The sequence below is a fragment of the Perca flavescens genome, chromosome 24, assembly GCF_004354835.1.
Source record: "Perca flavescens isolate YP-PL-M2 chromosome 24, PFLA_1.0, whole genome shotgun sequence".
Classification (NCBI taxonomy): Eukaryota; Metazoa; Chordata; class Actinopteri; order Perciformes; family Percidae; genus Perca; species Perca flavescens.
In genome coordinates, this window is record NC_041354.1 from 14,193,807 (window position 1) to 14,216,952 (window position 23,146).

The following is a 23,146-nucleotide window of genomic DNA, read 5'->3' on the forward strand; positions in this document are numbered from 1 at the left end:
AATTTGGTCTCAGAACTCAAATTTGTCTCACTATTGCACCTGTCATTTCAATAATCCGATATATATTCGTAACACAACTGTCAATTTGCCTAGATCTTCAGTAAAATGCAGTTTCTCCCACACTGGCCAAAATTGAACAAGTACGTGAAAAACACAGCAAAATACTGTACAATGCTTTTTCATTATTATTTGTGATATTTGCAGCATGATTTTAAAAGTTACCAGAAGTAGTGTCCTGGGTCTGTTTTTCAAAAACTGTTTCAAATAAACTGATTTGAAGTCAGTCTGTGTCTATTTTCATCTGAAGCAGCAACAGACCAACAATGAGTCCATTTAGAAAGTACATTTTTTTAACATTATGGGACTTTTACTATAGGAGAAGAGAAGTCTAATGTTATCATACAGTATGTGGCTGGTAAGTATGTCCATTTGTCTGAAACTCTGTTGGTCTAAACAATGCATCATTAAATCTTTGGAAGATTGCCAAATACAGGGTTAATTCCTTTGTATGCTGCTTTTGTCTTGGAGTATACCTGTACTTACAGGGTTTAATTGGCACTTCTTTGCTTTTTTCTTTGTGTCAATAACAGCAGCCACCCTGGTCAGGAACGAAACTTTATTCACATCCAGTGGCATTTGAAAATGAAATGTAATGACTTTAGTAATCCCTTGACTTTTAATCTAGAGCCAGAAGCAGGTCACAGATTTTCACTTATCCAGTGTTAATATCACAACATCTTTTGGATGGATTGGCACACAACTTCATACAGACTGTAACTTGTGGTTCACAGAGCATAAATCCTACTGACTACAGTAATCCTTTACATTTTCCTTACATTTCTCTAGCACCACCAGAAGGTCGACACTTTTGGTTCAGATTAAGATGTCTCAACTAGATGGACTGATAGGAAATATGGTACAGATATCCCCCCTCAGGATGAATTGTAATAAGTCAAGTGATCCCCGGACTTGTCATCTAGCGCCATCACTAATTCAAAATTTAAATTTGTTTATGTCCGAATACCTGCAAAAATAATAACATTCCCATCAGCAGCACCTTGTGTTTATTGCTAATTAGCAATATATGTTAACATTACCTGCTACATATCAACATGTTGTTGTTAGCACATTGCTGGTCTCATGCTAGCATTTAACCCAAAGCACCAATATACAGCCAGCAGCTGGCTTGGCTTCAGACTCTAAAGGTTAGCTTCTTAGCAAGACATACATTTCATGTTTGTGATGTAAATATTTGAGTGTATTGAGTAGACAAGGTTTAATGACAGAAGTTATTCCGTACCTAAGCGACACTGACTGGGATTACCAATAAACAGCTAAACATGGGTAAGATTCATTGTCATGATACCAAAGGACTTGTGGACTCAAATCAGGATAAGGCAATACAACTTGGAAAAAAGCTGTCATCTTTATTTAGCATGTTTTCACAGCACTGAATACTTTCATCAGTTTGTATCTTTTAGAATGGAACTGTTAAGTCAAACCAATGAATGAAAACTGCTTCCCTTTCCAAAATCAGGTTGACCTTTCACCTTTTACCTTTACAAGCCTTTAGAGCCCTTTCACATGTCCATGTAAGTATCTTCAGCATTACAAAACGGAGGTACAAAGTAATGTTAAACAGCTAAAACCAGACCTGGGCTCAAAACAGTTCTAAGTAATCCTTAACCTTTGTTTTAACATACACAGTTTCACATGATCGAGGTTACTGCAGTATAACAATGCCAGCTAAGTTGTTAATCGCACAAACATACAGTATACCGTAGTGACTTTCAACCCAGTCCACTGTTTGTCCACATTTCCAGAGACTCCATGTACTGTCCAAAGTAACTTCAATAAAGGCTAAAAACAAGCAATGAAAAGTATTCTCCAACATAATTTTGCCCAGGTCCGATGAGAAAGTAAGAGCAATGGAACAGATGGAATGGCTCAGGGTTGTTGTGTACTGCTGTGGTCTCAGCACTGTGGTTTAGTGGTATGTTGTGGGCACCATCGCACTCACAAATTGAGCAGTGTTTAAAGAAAAAAAATAAGAAAAAAGAAGACTGTCCTTTTAAAGACACATCACCAGCACAGCAGGAATCTCATAGTTAGACAGCGTGAGAAGTCGCAGATTCAATCTCCAAAGACAATACATACCAACAACCACTACTGAATAGCCCATGACAACACAAAGAACACCAATCTGCTCTGAACAACTTGTCAGTGACCATCAGCAACAATTTTGACTGGCTTTGAATATATCAAAACAGTTTTTGAAATAAAAGACATAATAATCTGGCTCAACAAAAAATCTTTACTCTCCAATCACTAGTTTTCGGGAGCTTTCAACCACATCTCTTGGTTTTCATCAATGGCCATCCATTGATTTTGCTCAGTTGTTATCAAGCTGGCTAAGGTGTAGTGATGTGACCAGAGAAAATAACTTTGGTCGCCTGATAACAGGTGGTCTTATATGGGCAGAGTTGGTAACCTCTGTCTCTGTTCAAATATGGTCTGTGGTGTCAGATGTGAATGTCCTTGATCTTTCTCCTGCTGTCCAGTGACTCCAAGACCTTTGACCTCTTCCCAGTGGATGCTGTGAATGGTTTTGGTCTGTTCGCAGACAGTTGATGTTGCCCGTTTCTGGTGTTCATTCAGTCTCTTAAAAGGTCCTTGACATAAAACCGAAATAGTTGGATAAAGATCATGGAGGACATTCACATTCTACGCCAAAAACCATCTTGGAACAGAGACAGGCATTACCATCTCCCTCCTATGTAAGACAAATTGGTATCCCGTAATTGAAGATCCATATGTAGGTCATGTCCACCTGAGCCAGCTTCATTTACTGATGAGGACTATGAGATGTGGTTGAAAGGTTAGTAAGTGGACTTTAATATAAATGCTATACGATTTAATAGCAAACCTTAAGTTGAAGGGACACTGTTAAGAGAGCTTTACAGCCGTCTAGAGGGCAAGTTTTTCCCAAATCATCTCAACCACTTATTTGGAAGTAAAAGAAAAAAGGTACATTTTATTTTATAAAATTTTTAGTCATGTTTTAGTGTATACTTTACATTTTTTGATTCCCCTGTTCAAATGTATGCTATAGTTTGAGTTTTTGGGATGAATTTTTCACTCCATTACTTACATTCATTTCTGCCCAATATGAAACTCTATAAGCAGACTCTTGAAATGTGCACGAGTTGTGTACTCTTATCAAAATGAACATCAAGTCTGTGTTGTCTTAATTGAAGTCTGGCTTGTAAAGGATAAACTGCACTGCCCTAGAATGATGATTAACTTGTACAAAAAGTATTGCAGACTTGATGTTTACTCTTCTCAAAACTCTAATTGATCTTCATATTTTACTGGATGCACAGAATGGTAGAAAGAATTTAAATGTCAAAGGTTTGCAAAAAGATTGGCTGTAATGTATGTGGGTATACATGTATAAACACCTTTAAAAAGGACATGCACAGTGACCTACCATACTTACCATAGTTACTGGGTGAGCAAAACGCAACAAACTGCTAAAAATTATATTTCAGGTGAGTCCATTTTATTTTCAAATAAGTGGTTTGATTTGGTTAAACTGTACCGCTTAAACCCGTTTGGGTGGCTGGCGATGCTTTTCCCTTATGTACTCTATCGACAGTGTCAGTATATAGTCTGTGTGCAAGAACACCATGCAGACATTACTCAAGTTCTTTACAGGTACAGCCTATTCAACTGAACAAAAACAGAACTATCAAACAATTGGCCTGATCTGTGGGAGGATGATTTCACTGTTGATATTCCAATTAATGTTGAACAGGAAAAAAGACCGTGGTTACCGCGGTTTTCATTCTCATTGAATGTGACAAATCCAAATATACGTAAATCTGATCACAGTGATGTGTCCACACAGTACAGTCTCCCCCAGAGTCAGAGAATATCAATGTCATCTCTGTGCATTCAGTACAGCGGTACATAGGTCCAGAACATGTTTATCATAGCTTTGAACAAAGACTGGGAGCAGGGGATCACAGTTGGCCTAGCCTTGCTACATAATGTTATACTAAAAGATACAATGTGACAGCTATAGAATGTGGATTTGTTTGTTCTACAGAACTAGGTTAACTGTTTTTTGCCTGCTTCCAGTCTTTAAGATACGCTCAACTGGATGCAAACGAGAGGACATTTAAATTCATCCCCTACTTAATGGTGGATAAGATGGCGAACAAGCACATTTCACATAATGTAATATTTTCTTTAAATGTTTTCCCATCTCTCATAAGCATATATCAGTTAGAGATCAGATCAAACCATACATTTACACTGATATTATTTTCCATTGTGGGTCTAACAGCAAAGGAAGGACTGATAGGAACATATCAGGGGCTTATCTGAGACTCAGTGGCTACAGTATTGACTGACCCTGGATTGCAGCTTTACACAACAATTAGTTTGTTCAGATTGTGCTTAGACTACTGTCCTCACTTGCCCAGTGTCCGATCACAGTGCCATCCATCTGGCATGGCAATGTGAATACAAACACGTCGGCCTGTCAGGTCATTTGTCGTGTTGTCAGAAGATTCATGATGCATTAAAATGACAGGTGTAACCACAACCTTGAAACTAAGGCCAAATGGACTTAAGATCACAAGCTACCAAAGCTTTGCCAGTGACAATGTACACACTGTTTTCTTGACTCTACATGTGGAGTTCCAGATAAATTGAAGTTATATTGAACAGAGACTCTGCAGTGTGAGACTAGGTTGGCACAAGAAGAGTTCTATGCCTGGATCTGAGAACATCATCAGTGACCGGTCTACATGTGTACATCCTCCAAAACGTGCACAATACGGTACCGTAGTTCCAACCGCACTGATATATAAATACTGTTTTTATTTAGAATTGTCAACACAGGAAGACATGGAAATAAAATGCTTCAAACAATCATGGCAACCTGTGGCCAAAAAAACAAACATTCTGAAAATGTCTAAGTGCACTTACACAGCTCTGACAAGATTTTAGTCTAACCTGCGGTGTCCCCACCCCTCCCCCAAGGAAAAAAAGGCCAAAAAATAAAAACAGCTATTTCATAATGTGCCATTTTGGACTAGACAGAATCAATAGCCGATGGCTGTGAGTGGAATGGTCAGCGAGAGCTCTTTCTTCTGTTGGGAATACAATATTTTGTAGTAAAGACTAGTCTAAAACTAGATTATCTCTGTCAATTGTCTATGAACAAGGTCAGGTCTACTTTAACACATTTTTTTTTCTTTCAATGGGGTTGATATTGACTTGTTAATGCATCGTCCCAAATTTACAGTTTAATAATAACCCTCCCCCTTTCCCAGGTAAGGAAGCTATCACAACAGGCAGGCATGAAAAATAACCCATTTTAACCTTAAAATAAATAATAAGGAAATGATTCTCTCTGTACAAAGAAAAAAAAAATGGGGAGGCTGCTGCACATTCACATAATGTGGATGTGGGGGTGGGTATTTTGATCAGGAGGTCTCTGTGCTTACACTGACTGATGTGGGATGATGCAGGCACAGTAGAAGAACTACTGGAGCGCTCTATTGGAACCATTTCTCCTCTTTCATTATTGATTTGCTTTTCCTCAAAACATACTCTGGTCTGTCTTTTGTCACCTTTTGATAAAGGAAGGGCAGAGCAGGGTTTGATGGGCTTTCTGAGAAGGAGTCCGTTTTGCTGTGTGTTTGGAGCAGGGGCTCAGAGCATGCCAAACCCTTTGGCATAGGTGATGGCTTTCAGCAGTCTCTCCCTCAGCTTCTCCTTGGTGCTGTACTCGGGCAGCAGCAGCACATTAAAGCAAGTGTGAGACGTCGGTAACCTGCCAAGACAAAACATTGTACAACATTTATAAAGCCGCGCGTATGCCTGGTTCCGTTTTATAAATCGTAATCATTGTGGAGCTAGGCGCACACACAAGCCTCATTTCCACTCCCGCAGGTCGCCGTGAATAGACATAGAAACGGCCTTAAACTCTGTTTGCATATCGATACTTGTGCCCGCTCCACCACTCATCAGACCTGTCAATGACAAATATGGGGAAGAATGTGCAGTTTCTCAAGACTGTGTTGCATCGGTGAGGTTCTCCAACCGTGCCAGAGCAGCTGTCATTACGCATAGCCGTGTCTATTTATAGCAACCATACCACTAATTCATCATGTTTCTGAAAACCACCATCGCGGTAACATCTTAACAATCATTATTATGAAACGTCAGAAGGATGATCAATGATTCATTCATAGTAAATTGATAGTGATTTAATATATTTTGAAACTGACTTTACAAAGTGCTTCACAATTCAGGATCAAATTAAATGATCATTAACAGGGAGATAATGCTCAAATATCAATAAAATCATATGTCATAAATCATTTAAAATAATGTTTATAAATTTGCCTTAAATTGACATTACACAGAACACTGTGTAGCTATAAATATCAATACAGTACATTATTTTGTTATTGATAATTTTATCAGATGTAGTTATACTACATATTAAAAAATTAAATTATCCTTAATACACCCATAAGTTAAAATTAATTATTTCCGTGGACCTAAAATCATTGTTTTATTTGTTGGCCTTGCTGCCCTGGCATTTGTGCCCTGAAACAATTGACCACACCCAAAGCCAAGTGGCCTTGCCTCTGAAATTTGTCTGTACAGCAGGGCCACCAGAGGATTTTCACCCAACTGGTTGTACACTTTGGTCTCATTTATACTTTATCAAAAAGTGTTGTACATCTGTTAGTAGCACCACTCTGTATGTGTGCCACACCTCAGACTCTGATGGATTTCAAGACTTGAGGTGTTAAAGCTATAGTGCGTAGTTTCTGTCGCCCCATGAGGAATTCTAAGTAATGACAACAAAACTGTCGGCGCATCCACATGATACAAACCTTACGTGATCACGCACGTGCCCCCACCCTTCCTCCACGCAGTTGCTAGTAGCCAAGGAGGACACGGAGGATTAAAAAATAAAAACGATGGACTGTGGGTCACCGGACATCACAATCATCTAAACATAGTCATACTGAGAATACTGAGAGTGTTTTGTGGAGCTGATAGTCTTAATTAGCTTTGTAGCAACTCATTTGGCAATGGCTTGAATGTAACGGACGTTCATTAATATCAAAAGGTTACACACTAAAGCCTTTAAAAAAAGCACAGCATCCTCATTCAATTCAAAGTGAACACTGTTGGCACAGTGAAGTGATTCCACAGAGGGCCCCAGAAAAAAGAAAAGCAGGATCTTTTTTTTTTTACAGCTTGCGGATTACTATTTAACTGTTTAAGTAAAGCATAGTGTAGCAAGCAGGTCAACCAGGTTTACTTGCTCACTCAAACTTAATGAAGTGATTGACACATTCAAGGGACATTACGATTTTAAAATCTCTGGAAGAGAGTGACGAGAAAATTACGCAGTTGGTTCAAAATTCAAATCAATCACTTTAAGGAGCAGAAAGTCGTAAATCTTCAATTAACAAAACCGTCTGCACAAACGCTTTATAAAAACTGTGTGACATGACATGAGTACATTACAGGAAGAGCCGAGGAGCAGCATAATGATAGAGGTGGTTCACCTGTCAGTGTCAGGGCCATTCTTGGCAATGATCATCTTCAGCTTGCCCAGCCCACCCACAGGTGCTCTGTCAGTGCCGGTGGTGAACTGCAGGAAGAAACGCTTCTGCTCCTCACCAAACGAATGCAACGTTTCCCAAAACTCCCTATAATGCAAACAAGCATCCCCGACAGTCAAAAAGAGTGCAGTGAAAACATTTAAAAATATAAGGATCCAATGGAATTAATAAAAATCCTCATATCAAACAACAAAGACATGATGTTATGTGTTGTACATTTTAACTTGTATTAAAAGTTTACCTTTTAAGAGCACTAGTGTTTACTTAACTGTGGTCCAAACATCAACTAATAGAAAGGGTGATACCTCAAATTTGACTAATAAAAGCTGTAAACAAACGTCATTATTTCCACAATTATCCTGCACATCTCTGCAAGAAGCAGAGAACCTGTTTCCAGGTCAATAGGGTCTTGCACATTGGGTATGCATTTAAACCAGGGGTTGATGCATAGACTGTGTAAGTGAAGCCAAAACATCTCGAAGCCCCCTAGTGGTCATAAATCCCACCCCCCTCCATGTTAGTAGATGTGACATGGGCCAAACTTTCAAAAGATAGTTTCTGTTTTAGGTAGTTCTTTTCTCGCTGATGTATTTTCAAGTGTTCGTTTCCCTGATAAGTTTGGGTTTTATTACTTATTTAATGCCATAATAGGGTGAAAAGTCATGATCGACAGCTGTAATTAGGCTCGTTCGAGATGAGCTGCGCCTTGCCTGTAAAGTGGACGACAGCAGGCGGCAGCAGCAGTGGGCTGTGACAAAAAGCCACGGCAAGTCGAACAGTTTACAGCCGTTTCCATCAGCCTGTACACAGTCTCCAGTTGTTTTTATTATGTCAAAATGCTCTACATGCGATCTGTTGCTGATGTTAATAACCGACAGACTGTAGATGATCTGTAATCTGACCTGAAAATGTAGTCTCTCTGACTTCTTGACGTAAATATCAGCCACACAAGATGTGTTCTGTACAGAATAGGCCTTTAAATTAGACAAATAGCAATTAAAATCCCTACCAATTCAAAAACAATAAAACGTTTTTATAAAACGTCATCATGTTGAGTCAATTCTGAACCAGTCAGCTGAGAGCCAGGGGTTTCCCATCATGGCCTGGGTCCGCCTGGGTCCTGCAGTCGGTTGAAAGGAGCTGCGCTGCCTGCGTTTTAAACCTGTGGCCACCTTAATCTCGTGAGCTTATCGTTGCCCACGTGTGCATGACGTCTGAGCAAGTCAGGATCAAGTCGGATACAAATCTATCCGACATGCATTAGGCGGCGATCGCCGGTGGTAGATTGTCCACAGACCTGGCTCATCTCGATTGAGCCTATTGACCAACAATTGCTTGGGAGGTGTATGAGCGGGAATTTACTGCGCAAACTCTGGCTCCAAAATTACAAGATGGCAGTGTCTGTATCCCGGATATTTGGGCTTCACTTACAGTACAGTGGGAGGAAGTGGAGACACGTTGTCCATCTTTATCTTTGCAGTCTATGATTCCAACCATATTCATAATTTTGGTGCACATGTACCAACAAACACACACACTTTCTTACTTGATGATTCGAGAATCTCTGTTGTAACCTCCATCATACTCTGTTGTTTCTTCAAGTGCTAGGAAGTCCAGGTTCTGCAGTATATGACAGAAACAGAAAACATGGAAATTAAGCTTTTAAGCAAATTTAAATGACTTACTAACATAGTCAAATGTCTGCTGACAAATCTCACCCTGCTTCCACAGATCAGGAGCTCGATTTCCTCTGGTCTGAACAGGTATTTGAGTGGAGACTCGTTGGTGACCATGTGGAAGCCTCTCCTGAAAGCTTTGAACTGCTTCTCCACACTTTTGTTCAGCATGTATTCTGCATACTGAGCCACAAACTCCTGCACAAACGCAAATCAACAGGAACAGTTACTGTTTGTCAAAAACCTGATGAGTACTTCTGGCTTTCAAGGGAACATTTTCCCACCTAGTTGTATCTAGCCTTCAGAGAAGCAACACCATGTTACCAGGCTCTACCAGTGTGCTATAATGACCTAAAAAATGAGCCATGGACTACTAAAACATCTCTTGCCACACTCATACAATGCAGGAGAATGGAATTAAATGTTTCTCAGCACTGAAACACCCAACAGCAAAACACCTTACCAGAAAAAAAAATCCCTGTGACTGAGGGGAATATTATAACATGTCAAGTCTGTCAAGAAATAATTGATAATAAGCATTATTAGTCCTGACTGTATGTCATAGGTCAGAAATAATGACAAGCAGCCACAAACCGGAGGGAAATGTTGCATCTTGTATCGTAATACTACGAAGGACAGCTATTTTGTAGTAATTTTTGGCTGGGCCACAGAAAGAGCTCGGGGGACAGCGATTCAGTGATTTTCCGCGGGAGTGTTACTTAAATGACCCATTAGTCTGATGTCCTGTTGACTCAGTTTTCAACTGGCATTAACATCCGTACTGAGTGATTGGATCACAAGTGGACAGATCTAAATACTGGTGAAAACTCTCAGGACGCATTGAGATCGGATCGCAAAAACCACATTTGAAGGTGGTTTGAGTCGCACAATGTCCACAATCTAATAGCAGTGAGAACGAGAATGTGACCTGTGTCCACATTAAAGACCACCTACTCAATTATAAATGGAACGATGTGCTCATTCAAAGTAGCCTAAAGCTTCAGACACACTGACCAGACGGCCGACCCTCGGCAGATGAACTCATCAGTCTCCCCGAGTTAAAAAAAAAAAAGAGCCTCGGAACACACCAAAGCGACGAGATGTAATACGTCTCCATAAGAGCAGGCGGCGCTAATCTATATCGTCTCCCCCAAAAATGAAAACCGGCAGATGATTGGACGAACGCGTCACGTGGGTCTAGTTTCTCCGGAAATTCAAAAACAGACTGTCATGGCAGCTTGTTCAGAATACAATCTCACATTGTACTAAACTAGTTCACCCAAACGTGTTTCTGAAAACATTTCAAGCGAAAAGGCCATGCAGTTGCTGAATCTGTCTTCATTTCAGATCAACAAAGGTCAGTTTAAAAGATTTGTAATATTTTGAGAGACTCTACTCACGCTCTTTCCGCTCCCCGTTTCCGGGTTAGCACTCTACCAATCAGATGGGTCATTAGAGTACGACTTCCGGCAGTGCCCGCCCCGTGGATTATACAGTACAGGCCAAAAGTTTGGACACACCTTCTCATTCAATGAGTTTCCTTTATTTTCATGACTATTTACTTTGTAGATTCTCACTGAAGGCATCAAAACTATGAATGAACACATGTGGAATTATGTCATTAACAAAAAAGTGTGAAATAACTGAAAACGTCTTATATTTTAGATTCCTCAAAGTAGCCACCCTTTGCTTTTTTGATAGTGCTGCAAACCCTTGGTGTTCTCTCAATGAGCTTCATGAGGTAGTCACCTGAAATGGTTTTCACTTCACAGGTGTGCCTTGTCAGGGTTAATTAATGGAATTTTTTCCCTTATTAATGGGGTTGGGACCATCAGTTGTGTTGTGCAGAAGTCAGGTTGATACACAGCCGACAGCCCTATTGGACAACGGTTAGAATTCATATTATGGCAAGAACCAATCAGCTAAGTAAAGAGAAACGAGTGGCCATCATCACTTTAACAAATGAAGGTCAGTCAGTCCTGAAAATTGCGAAAACTTTGACTGTGTCCCCAAGTGCAGTCGCAAAAACCATCAAACGCTACAACGAAACTGGCTCACATGAGGACCGCCCCAGGAAAGGAAGACCAAGAGTCACCTCTGCTGCTGAGGATAAATTAATTCATCCGAGTCACCAGCCTCAGAAATCGCAAGTTAACAGCAGCTCAGATTAGAGACACATCAGCAGTATCAGACACATCTCTAAAACAACTGTTAAGAGGAGACTGGGCGAATCATGCCTTCATGGTCAAATAGCTGCTAGGAAACCACTGCTAAGGAGAGGCAACAAGCAGAAGAGATTTGTTTGGGTCAAGAAACACAAGAAATGGACATTAGACCAGTGGAAATCTGTGCTTTGGTCTGATGAGTCCAAATTTGAGATCTTTGGTTCCAACCGCTGTGTCTTTGTGAGACGCAGAAAAGGTGAACGGATGGATTCTACATGCCTGGTTCCCACCGTGAAGCATGGAGGAGGAGGTGTGATGGTGTGGGGGTGCTTTGCTGGTGACACTGTTGAGGATTTATTCAAAATTAAAAAGGCATACTGAACCAGCATGGCTACCACAGCATCCTGCAGCAACATGCCATCCCATCCGGTTTGCATTTAGTTGGACCATCATTTATTTTTCAACAGGACAATGACCCCAAACACACTAGAACAGGGGTCGGCAACCTTTTTGATATGAAGTGCCCTTTTCAAATTTCTTGTTTATTAGTGTGCCATGTTAACATTAATTTTTTTTATGACATCACATCAAAATGTAATATTCAGGGAATCTGTAATAATCAGGACCTTGTAATTATTATTATTGTATTTTATTATTATTATTATTATTGAAACATGGTTTTAGTATGCAGTCCTGATTGGTCGAAAATGGGCTGACAAAAATATCACTGTCAAAGAGCTTGAAGGAAAAGTTGACATGGAAAAGCCCAGCTTTAATGATGAATGGACTGAAAAGCAGGTCCTGTATGCCTCATTTTCAATGAAACGATGCTGAGGCAAAATAATAACACAACCAGCATCATCATCAAGAATGAAGAACACGAACATAACGATTGCGTCATTCACGTGCATATTAAGTAGCCACATGTTTTTGTTTTGGTCTTATAATGCATCCATATTTACCGCTCCAGTGGAGAGGATGGTTTCTTCAGACAGCTTAAGTTTATAAGAATTTGTCCAAATTTCAAGATTCCCTGCAAACTAAGATAAATAGACTACAAACCGTCAGCTTTTCTTTTAGCTTGTTTTGTAAAAATTAGTTATTTGCAGAGTAGAGCTGTGTTTGCGTAAAACAAGAGTGCGGTGGACAAGAGTGTAGTGAGCAGACAGAGCAGATTGAAATATCGCCTCCAACATGTTGATGCCGGTCTACACAGGTGAGTGCACTGATAAGTATTGACTTTTAACTCACGAAGGTTTAATGTAGCCTCCTTACAGTAACAAGACTAGAGTTAGTTCATCTGTACCCAGCAGCCGTTGGTAATCCTCTTTGTATTGTTCCCAGTCAGAGATATGAGTCAAACTACCTCGTGCACAGGCGCCGATTTATGTTTAGTAGTCAAAAATGTTTGCATTTCAGAACCTTAGGAAATGGAAACATTTATGTTTAGTAGTCAAAAATGTTTGCATTTCAGAACCTTAGGAAATGGACAGTGGCCGACACAAACACACATACCATACTAAAGCCGTAAAGTAGGCTATCTTTCAACTCAGGACAGCGCCACTTCTCACAGATACAGATAGGATTGGGGATGAGAAGTTTAATCAGCTTCGTGGGAAATTATAAATCAATGCCACCCACATGACCAATCACACTATGACAGACGCTCCACTAAGCACCACCTGCAATGTTTAATATTAAAGGAATGTAAAAATGAACTGGCAGTCTGGCACACGTGGGTGCTCAGTATTTTTCGTGGGTGCTCAAGCTCCGGAGCACCCACGGTATCGGCATCTATGAGGTCGCGCAACTGTGAACGTTGTAATTTGGCATGCGGATGAGAGAGTGCTTCAGCATTTCAACCATGATTTCAACACATCAATAACTCTCGTGCACACATACTGCCAGCATGCCATTGGTTAAGGTCCATGGTGGCACGTGTGCCTAAGGTTGCCGACCCCTGCACTAGAATATAAGACAGGTTTTCAGTTATTTCACACTTTTTTTGTTAAGTACATAATTCCCCGTGTTCATTCATAGTTTTGATGCCTTCAGTGAGAATCTACAATGTAAATAGTCACTTAGTCACGACCTCGCCAGGCAGTCCAACAGCCGGTTATCGGCTCGGTGTGTCCGGGCCTTTATTAAATAAATAAACCACTGAGAGTGAATTGTGTGTTTTGGATATTATTATCATATACTGTTAGTGATGTGTCAGTGTTTTTGTTCCTGCATGCTGCCGGCTGTCTTGAGCTCTCTGCAGTGCTGTTGCCTTGAAAATAAAACTAGTTTTAGTTTCATAAAACGTCCCCAAATTCACCAATACGTATTATGTTGTCTCCTTCGGTTATTTATTAGTCTCGCATTACCAGAGCTACACAGCGCTGTATGGAGTTGAGGGTGAAATGAGTGGTCAAAGCAACAGCAGTGCATAAAAATACTTATAAACTCACAATAAACACCCACCCCCCCCCATTATTTTGGTATTTTAATGCTTTTATTATGAAGCAGCAAAATCAGGAAAGGTTGGGTCTTCATCAGCAGTAACGTAACGTGACTCCTAGCGAACATGAAACGTAAAATAAAGCAGGTATAATATAAACTAAACTTCAAACCACAGAGATTCTGTTAGAAGCTACAAACGTACTGAGAGCTGAACACACAGAAACTTTTAAAAACGTCTGTCTCTCCTGCACAGGTCCCGCCGCCCATCAGTAGATCTCCTTATGTCGGCATCCCTTTTATATAGACTACAGTCGGCACATCGACAGACTGCGGGCAGTGCTTTTTCCATTTTTAACTTGATTAATGTGAAACTAACAACTGACATTATAAACACACACAACTAGCCTGTATGCAAATGGCAATGATGTACGTGTTTATTTGCATATAAAGCAGGGAAGTGAGATTACCCTCACAGTGTTTTAAAACTTTCTTGTGGCAGCGATAAAGGCAGTGATGTTTCCTGTTTACTGAATGGGACTCTCACACCGCCTCAAAACCGACTGACAAGTCTGATCGCTGGTTACATGATTGGCCACCACAGCGTGACGTCTGGTTGCGTTGCTCAAAAAGTTGACTTGGTATCAACTTCTCTTTTTCTCGCCGCACTACCCCCATTCAAAATCAATAGAAAAACCTGTGTTTCTGCCGTACCGTCTGGCAGCTGACACAGGCTGTGTGAATGCAAACTAAATGCGAAAGTCGGTTGCCGAGTCTGTCGCTAAGTGACCTCAATATAATTTGCAGCATTGGATCGGCGTGAGTGATAAAGTCAGTCGAGTTGGAGCATTCCCATTGGCTGTTGCTCTTTACAAATTATTTGGCATGACAGTCAGCTGGTAACGTCTTTGGCTCCCCTACCGCTGATCAAATCAGCTGCTCCACCATGCTGTTGTTGTTGCTGCCACTGCCGTTTCAATGACAAGGACTACCAGGGCTCAAATTTACAGGGAGAAAAAAATAATAATGCTTGACTTTACTCCTGACTGGAGTAAAGTCAAGTAAAGATTGTTTATCCAATCAGCTAACCAGTATTTTCAGACAGCGGTAGCCCTAATTCTGTTAGCTGCTCGCTAATGCTTTTTTCTCTTGGATCCTTCTTTTGGAATATGGTCCGGGACCCTGAAATGGTGCCTTTTATTTGTAAATTCTCGTTACACAAAGGCAAGTATCCTTTACCAACATGTTGCTTGCTTGCTGAGCTAATGAGCTATGCTTTGCCTGCAGCAGCAGGGGCTTGTGTTGGATTTTCATACGCTTCGTTGATCTGATTGGTTGATTTGGCCAGTCTATCACTAACAAAAGGTGATAGACAGATGGTTTATCCAATCAGCAAACCAGTATTTTCGCCCTTCCCAAAAGTTCTCCAACGGAAAGTTCCCAGATGGAAATGCCGATCGAATGCGAAGCAATCCATCGGGCGGAATCAGGTTACTCATGCTACACTGGTTACAGAAAATGAGCCAAACAAAGTTAAAGTTAGAAGTTAGTAGTTCAGCTTTTGAATTCTTGCACAACTCCCATATCTACGGTCATAAAGTCCTGTGGTTGGCATGCTTTATTTTCACAACCCATACAAACCGCACCAGAGTTCATTTAGATGCAGACGAAAACCCTGCTTTAGCTCTCAAAAAAAGTTTTCAATACAGTTCGCAAATGCTTCATGGTTTTCTGTTTGGCTCACCTTTCGGTTTTCATTTGTGACTGGAATCTTGTCCCCATTTTCCCTTAAATCATACATGAGTGGGTTCCCAAACAGGTCTGTCTGGGAAATCTGGAAAGTGATCATCATGTCCTCCTCCACGCTGCCCTCATACTCCAGCAGCTCCTTCAGACTCTGGTATAGAACCTTTACAACACAGTTCAGCACAGTCGGATATCATATATAGCATTGCTTAACAAGTGACAAACATGGGTGTTCAAAAAAAGTGAACTTCCAGCATGAAAATGGCATGGTGTTAAAAGTTTGTAGCTATGGATTTGCTCCATAGCTACATGAATTATGCAGCTAAAGAGCAATAAGAACATTTGGTGAGGTAGCTCTTACCGGGTTGGCATCAGCCAAGTCCCTGAAAGTTCCTTTCTTGCCCATCAGCTTCCTGTAGACCACCATAGGAAAGTGGACATCCAGAATACAGTTGTTATAGATGGCCAGACCAAGAACGATGCCAATCAGAGTGTACTGGCCCTCATTTTCGAGTGACGACGAGTTGAACCAAAACAGTTTGGTGCGCTCGTCGTATGTGAACATGCCTGCAGGAGGAAAAGATAACATGGAAAAAGTGTTAATACATATATAAAAAATGTATAGACGAAATTAATCGATTTAAATATTTTATTTTTTAAATGCAATTTAAGAAGGATTAATTACAATTACAATTATTTGCGAACAGTAGCCTTATGTAGATGATGCCACATTTAAAATCTTGTTTAAACCCAGGCCTATGGCATCTAAAAGTACAGTATCTATTTAATATTATATAGTAATATTTCACAACATTAATATAATTATATATTAACCATACCATATATTTTTGAACACTAATATTTTATATATGACAAACAATAGTGCTGATGTAGATACACCAATATTCAATTATATCATTTTAATTACTTACCATTATCATTCAGGTCTATTTTTGTTCAATTGTATTTGTCTGTTTATCTATTTATCTTCATTATTATCATCGTCTCTGCCACAATTGTTATACCGCTCTACTAAGGGTCACTAAACATGTACGCCTTGCTTTACACACTTTCCATACACGTTGTCGGTCATGTCAACATTCAACATAACTGCTGTATATATTGTCTGTAATTATCTTTATGTCTATGTATGCTGATGATGATGATGCACAAGCTGATGTGTGGTGAGCGTCTGGCGTTATAAGGCTGCCGTGCATCACCCAGGTATTTGCTACACATTGGTGGTGGTAGAGAGTAGTCCCCCTCCCCCCCTTACTATTAACTTTTAAACATATATATAGTTGTTGTGCATTTTCTTACCAATATCTGGATTAAAGATCTCCTCCACCACCAGCTGGAAGAACTCTTTGGAAACACCTCCTTCATCAACGCCTTGCTCTCCTTCAAACTCCACATACAGCTGCTTCTTCAAGTCTGCAGGATTCTCCATTGCTATCATTTCAAGCTACAGAGACACAAGAGAAACAGATCAGTGCAATGTTTTTTGTACTAAACTAAATGTATTAGAAAGGGGCCTTAATATTAATTGGATATATTGAACTGGCACACTCATACCCTGACCAGAGCGTCATCAATGATGTGGTCTCGCCGCACTTTGAGCCTCAGGTAGGGATTGAGCTGCTGACCTTGCACCAAACTGTAGAGCACAGTTATACGCCGCTCACTGTACATGCGGATGCGGTTGTCGTAGTAAAGGCCCAGGTTCTTGGTGACGGGATTCAGGATGAAGGGGCAGGTCATAAAGGAGAACTTGTTTTCAGTTTCAACCTTAAAGAAAGTGTAGTCCTTGTCCATCTCCAGCACCTCGTTTAGAGGCTCATTGACAAACTCCTCAAAGACAATGAGTGGCCGTCTGCAATCGTTGGTGCGGATCCCTAACTCCGTCTCCACCGGGTCCACCCGAGGGCCCTTCTTGTTCCGCCGTTCCTCGCCCAGCAGCTCCTGCAGGGTAAGTTCACTAGACTCTGGGATGGGCTCCTCGTCCTCATCCTCGTTGTGCTCTACATCTAGGTCGCCGCCCAGCACGTTTGCATAGTAGACGATCTTCAAGCACTTGGTGGCCGCCACTACTGCGTCATCATCGTTGACCAGGTTGCGGCTGTTGAACTCGTTACTGATCACCTTGTAGGTAATGAGCTGCTGGAAGGTCTCTACCATGCGCCGAATCTGCCCTGCGCTGTAGTGTGACCACAAGCTTGCCAGCTTGGCCTGAGCTGCCAGTGGGAGTTTGCTCATGGCCTTGCAGAACTGCGGGAGGGCGATCTCCAGGTACTCTGGGCTGTGGAGGTTGCTGTTTTCCATCACTATAACAAACAGGTTCAGGTAGTTTGGGTCTCGTGAGTACACATTGTGGTACGTCAGATCACACTCTACGTTGGGTGAGAGGTAGACCAGCGCATTCAGGAAGGCGGCTTCTATCTTCTCATTGGAGAGCAGGCGCTCGTAGACCCGCCGCACTGCTTCAATGTCCACCGACACCTCATCAGGGGACAGCTTTTGGACATCATTTTCCCCTGAGGAGCCCTCTCCGAGCCTTGATGATGAAGAGGAGGCAGGGGAGTCCTCCTCCATAGCTGTAGCGGAACAGGCAGCAGCCTCCTTCTCATCCTCATCCTTGTCCTCATCCTTACCTTGGAGGGACTTGAGCTCCTCCTTAGTGTGAGATTTGGACCTCCGGAAGCTCTGCACCAGGCCCTCAGCACTGGAGAACACCCTACCTATTACCCTGATCAGAGGCGAGTAATCTTCTTTCTCTCCACAGATGTCCAAGATCTCATACACTTTCTCCTCGGTCAGGTAATTTACATCTATATACAGAATCAAATATTACATGGTTAAAAATTGTAGGAAAACAAAACTAACATTAAACTCTCCACTGTCATAAGCTGTATGAATGTAACAGCATATTCTGCTCTATTTTATTCATCAACAGTGTGTAAATCCTGAATGTCTGGCATCAACTCACCTTTGAAATTGTCCCGTACAGAGTGGACATCTTTATGGTTCAACTTCCTGTTGCCGCAGGCTGAGTTGCTGTGAGCACTGCTCTCTAGGTAGGTTGAGGCAGTGCCTTTCTTTGAGGGGTGGGGGTCACATAGCTTAGCGTTGACCTTGTAGAGCTCCAAGGCTTTGACCGCCGCTGCGTTGTTATCCATGCGGTTGAAGCCGACTGATGAGGCACACCAGGAGTTGGAGCACGACTCATTCCCACAGCCCTCAGTTAACTGGTGGTAATAGCGCTCTATTAGATGTTTGGCAGCTGCTCGCTTCCTGCATTCAGAGGTAAGGCACAAAAGGTTATAAGTACTGGGTTGATCCACTTTTTTTTGAATCATTAATAGCAGTTGGTACAATATGGGATGGATTGGTATAAAGAATGATTCCCATGTTTAAACTTAGGAATCATTTGAGTTTTCATCTGACAACAAGACAGTTGTATGACTGCAGTTTTAGTTGTGAGAGTGATAAAATACAGAGCCTTAATAAATATATCACCACATCCATTACATTTTGGTTAAATCTTTTTTGAATGATGGACTTTGGCTGACATCCATACTTTGCCTTCCCTATTCTCTTCATATTATTAAACGGCAAGTTCAATATGTTGGAGCTTTTTCTTCTTCTTTCTTTTCAACACCGTTGACGCGAACATTATTTAAAAGTCAAAAACTCATAATTCCATTCTCACTATATGACACAACTGCAGCATACAGCTGTATTGAATAGAGTGGGCATCACCAAATGGCAGACCGCGGGTGCGACAATCCTGTTAATTATTAATTAATTAATTAATTAATAATTAAATATTAATTAATAAGGCAATAGCTTCACTTAATTGAGCTAATCAAATAGATCATTTACCGTGTGTATACAGTTCGCTAGAGAGAACAGCAGCAAACGATTCTGTCTATTTTTCTTTTACCTGAAATACAGGCTTAAATTCAATGTGCTAGAACTAATTTATATTATATTTATATTATATAGCTATTTGTTTTCCATACAAGTTGTGCAGCACTCTAATGTTGCAGCTGGTAAAGGTGAAGGTAATTTTAATTATTTTGTACTGTCGGGTAGCTTAAAAGTACCATAATAATTAGGGTTGAGCATCGAGAACCGATTCCTACTTGGATTCGTTTCAAAAATTACGATTCCATTGAAATCATTTCTTTATTGGAATCGTTTGGAGAATTTGGTTTCAAATCTGATCATGGGTTCCAAATTTAACATGCGCAAGTTTTGGTTTCTGTAGCGGCCAGGTGCTTGTTGTGTTGCAGCCATGGAGCACAGTAAGTGGCGCTCTAGTGCGGCTTTATTTTACATTGAAAAATCCCTGTCAAACTGCAAACCACCAGTGAATCAAAATAAAACCTTCCTCTTATTTGTGAAATAAGCATGTGACCCGTTTCAACTCCACCCTTCAAAGAATCGGAATCGAGAATCGATAAGAACTGGAATCGAAAGGAAGAATTGGAATCAGAATGGTTAAAATCCAAACGATGCCCAACCCTAATAATAATAATAATAATAATAAAAGATCATCATTTATTCAATTTACATTTTTTTAGTATTAATAATCTAATGGAAAGTAACTAGTAACTAATGTTGTCATATAATTGTAGTGGAGTAAAATATACAATATTGGCTTCCAAAATTAGTGAAGTAGCATAAAAAAGTAAAGTACCTCAAAATTGTACTTAAGTACAGTAGTTTAGTAAATGTACTCAATAACTTTCCACCACTGTTGAAATGATATGGAAATGTGTGTTGTTGATTTTTTATTTGATAGACGTAGGGGTAGGCTTTAGGACACTGGGAGGAAATTTTTTGCAACTGGACCTCTTAGACTATACTAAATACTCCTGTAATAGAGACTGAGAGTTTGATACCAGTGTCAATTTTGGAGTTAAATGAATCCAATATTGATATATCAGGTGGTATGAATTTATTAACATAAACACAAAGTTTCCCCAAACATTTTTGGTTTGGCGCTCTTAAATTTGAACATAAAAGTACATTCTTGACTTTGTCAGTAGTAGTTTGACAAAACAATTTCAACTCAAGGTCTACCTCAAGCACTAGCCTTGTACTGTTTTCTACCATATCTATCAGTCTTGTTCATTGTTGATGAAGACCATTTGTTTTTTAAACTGTACTGTGCACCTTAATAATAATTTAATTCAGACGATCTTCAAACTGTTTAACCCTTGTCGACCATGCATGTTTTTTCTGGGTCAAATTAATACTTTTATCACTTTTCCTCAATGTTTTTGAAGCTTTCCCAGCTTTTTTTGGTGTCACTTCTCTATGTTTTTGTCACTTTGCCAGACATTTTTGTCACTTTTTCAGATGTCTTTGTCAATTCTTTCTGCGCTTTTTAAAGTTTTTTTTCTTCCAAATGCTATAAAATTGAATAAAACACCCTAATTCAATTAAGTAGTCAACTGATCATTTATTTTACTTGTAAAGAGCGTTGTATGGAACCATCCACGTTATTTGTTTTGACAATTTGGTTGATAGAAACCCAAATTTCGGATATATAAACTTTTTGAAAATGGGTCAAATTTGACCCGAAGACAACAGGAGGTTTGAAATAAACAATGCTCAGTGCTACTTAACGCACACCACTGCAACAGGATCAACTTGTAAGAATATATTAGCAAAGACCTCTTTGATTTTAGCATGATAGCGTCACTTAGTTTGTTGCAAAGTTCTATCACTATGGTTCACGATGTACATATAAAATGGTTGTAACAAACAGTTAACGGGACTTTGACGGCAAGAAAAGAAAACAAGAAGTGAGAACAGACAAAAACAATAGTGGTCTGAGCTGCTGGTGTGGAGGGACGGTCTTAAGTAAGCTCAAAGATACACGTATGTACTAGTGTAGTATAAAATGAATTTCACTTACATTCGGCTTGCTTCTGGGTTTTCTATTTCAGGCTCCTCGTATTCTCTAATTAAACAACAGACAATAACGATCAGAACTACAGCAGAGGTCACGCTGCGTTGCATTTACATGAAAATTAAAACAAATACTGTTGCCTCTCTGTTGGTTTCATTAGGGACTCCGGGGCAATATTAGAACATATTTTCATTTAAAAATTGCGTGTGCCTTAGTTAGTATGAGAAAATTACATTAGAGTCGGTGTCTTGTAGAACCAGGTTAGCCTAGGGCCACAATCAGTGTATTTTGCTAAATGTGTAGCCATGGTTAAGAACCATACGCTGTTATTGATTGTCAAAATTAGCGTTTAACAAAATCATACATTGCAATCTTAGAGGAGCAATAGGGCTAACTTAAACAAGTAGGATAAATGACAGGGACCTGGACATCATAACGCTGCCTTAGCAAGCTAATATAGCAAGAAATAGCTAGCCCGCCGGCCTTATTTCAACTATTATTCATGCAGATATAACATTTCCAAAGTAGTAACAATTTTCACTTTTTAATCAACCAATGTCTCCCATGAACTCTGCCTTATTATATTGACCAAACAAAGCTCCACATAGCTAGTAGCAAGATCTAGCTAGCTATCACTTCCAGTGTTTCTCTTAGCATCTCCAGCATCCCCGACTCTTTCCTGTTGGCGTCCCCACCTATATGGTCCTCCTGCGGGGCTAGTCTCGGCCTGTGGTGGCGCACACTCACAGTCCTCCTTCTCGTCGGAATTCATACGAGACTTTATCCTCAGTTGTTTGTGATTTTGTTGCTGTCTGTGAATGTATCAAGTCCTCCACAGGTTGACTACAACTTCAACAGCACGACGGTTTAAGTCTAAACAGGCAGCGACGAAGAATTTGTTATTCAAAACTTCATTCACGGCCTTTCTACAGCAGGCTCCTTCCTCTGCTTGAGGTTCACAGCCATCTTGACTTCACCATCAACCCACGTCCCACAATGCACTGCGTTCAAGCTACAAGACCTGCTGGAACGGATCATAATGCTAAATGGATCTGGACTCATCATATTCATGATTCATTATGATACCGTGGCTGAATCATAGCTCGCGGAGCACTGGCTGATTTATGACAAATACATCTTTATACAGTATACAATGCTATACTATATATCTATAATATATAATATTTACTGTTTAACATAAGTGTTTAATGCAGTGATGCAACAATACAATAAACTACATTTTCCATATTTCTTATTGATCTTTTTTTTTTTTTTTAAATGAACTGTCCATGAAAGCCTTTTGTTCTCTGTGAAGATAAAATAGCCTACTCGTGGAGGTGTTGTGGCTTAGTTGGTTAAAGTGACTGTCTAGTAAACAGGGATCCTGGGGTTCAAATCCCAGCAGCACATTGCTGTTGCAGAGATTACATATGTTTGCATTTCATCCACGTACCCTGGTAGCAAATAAAAAAGGTAAAAAAAAATAATAATATAATAATAATAATAATAATAAATAATATGGCATATGAC

The 23,146-nt window shown here is 40.2% G+C and overlaps 1 protein-coding gene across 1 annotated transcript; it reads right to left on the reverse strand.

Moving 5' to 3' along the window:
• Positions 1–1,387: 1,387 nt before the first annotated feature.
• On the reverse strand, positions 1,388–22,650 carry LOC114550838 (ubiquitin-protein ligase E3A). Its single transcript, XM_028571753.1, has 11 exons — positions 22,312–22,650; positions 21,623–21,667; positions 18,680–18,984; positions 17,269–18,521; positions 17,014–17,158; positions 16,055–16,260; positions 15,692–15,856; positions 9,383–9,538; positions 9,211–9,284; positions 7,608–7,751; positions 1,388–5,848 (listed from the first exon to the last, which is right to left on the reverse strand). Exons 1-11 carry the CDS (start codon positions 22,386–22,388, stop codon positions 5,728–5,730), a joined length of 2,691 nt encoding a protein of 896 aa, XP_028427554.1. The 5' UTR covers positions 22,389–22,650; the 3' UTR covers positions 1,388–5,727.
• Positions 22,651–23,146: the final 496 nt, after the last annotated feature.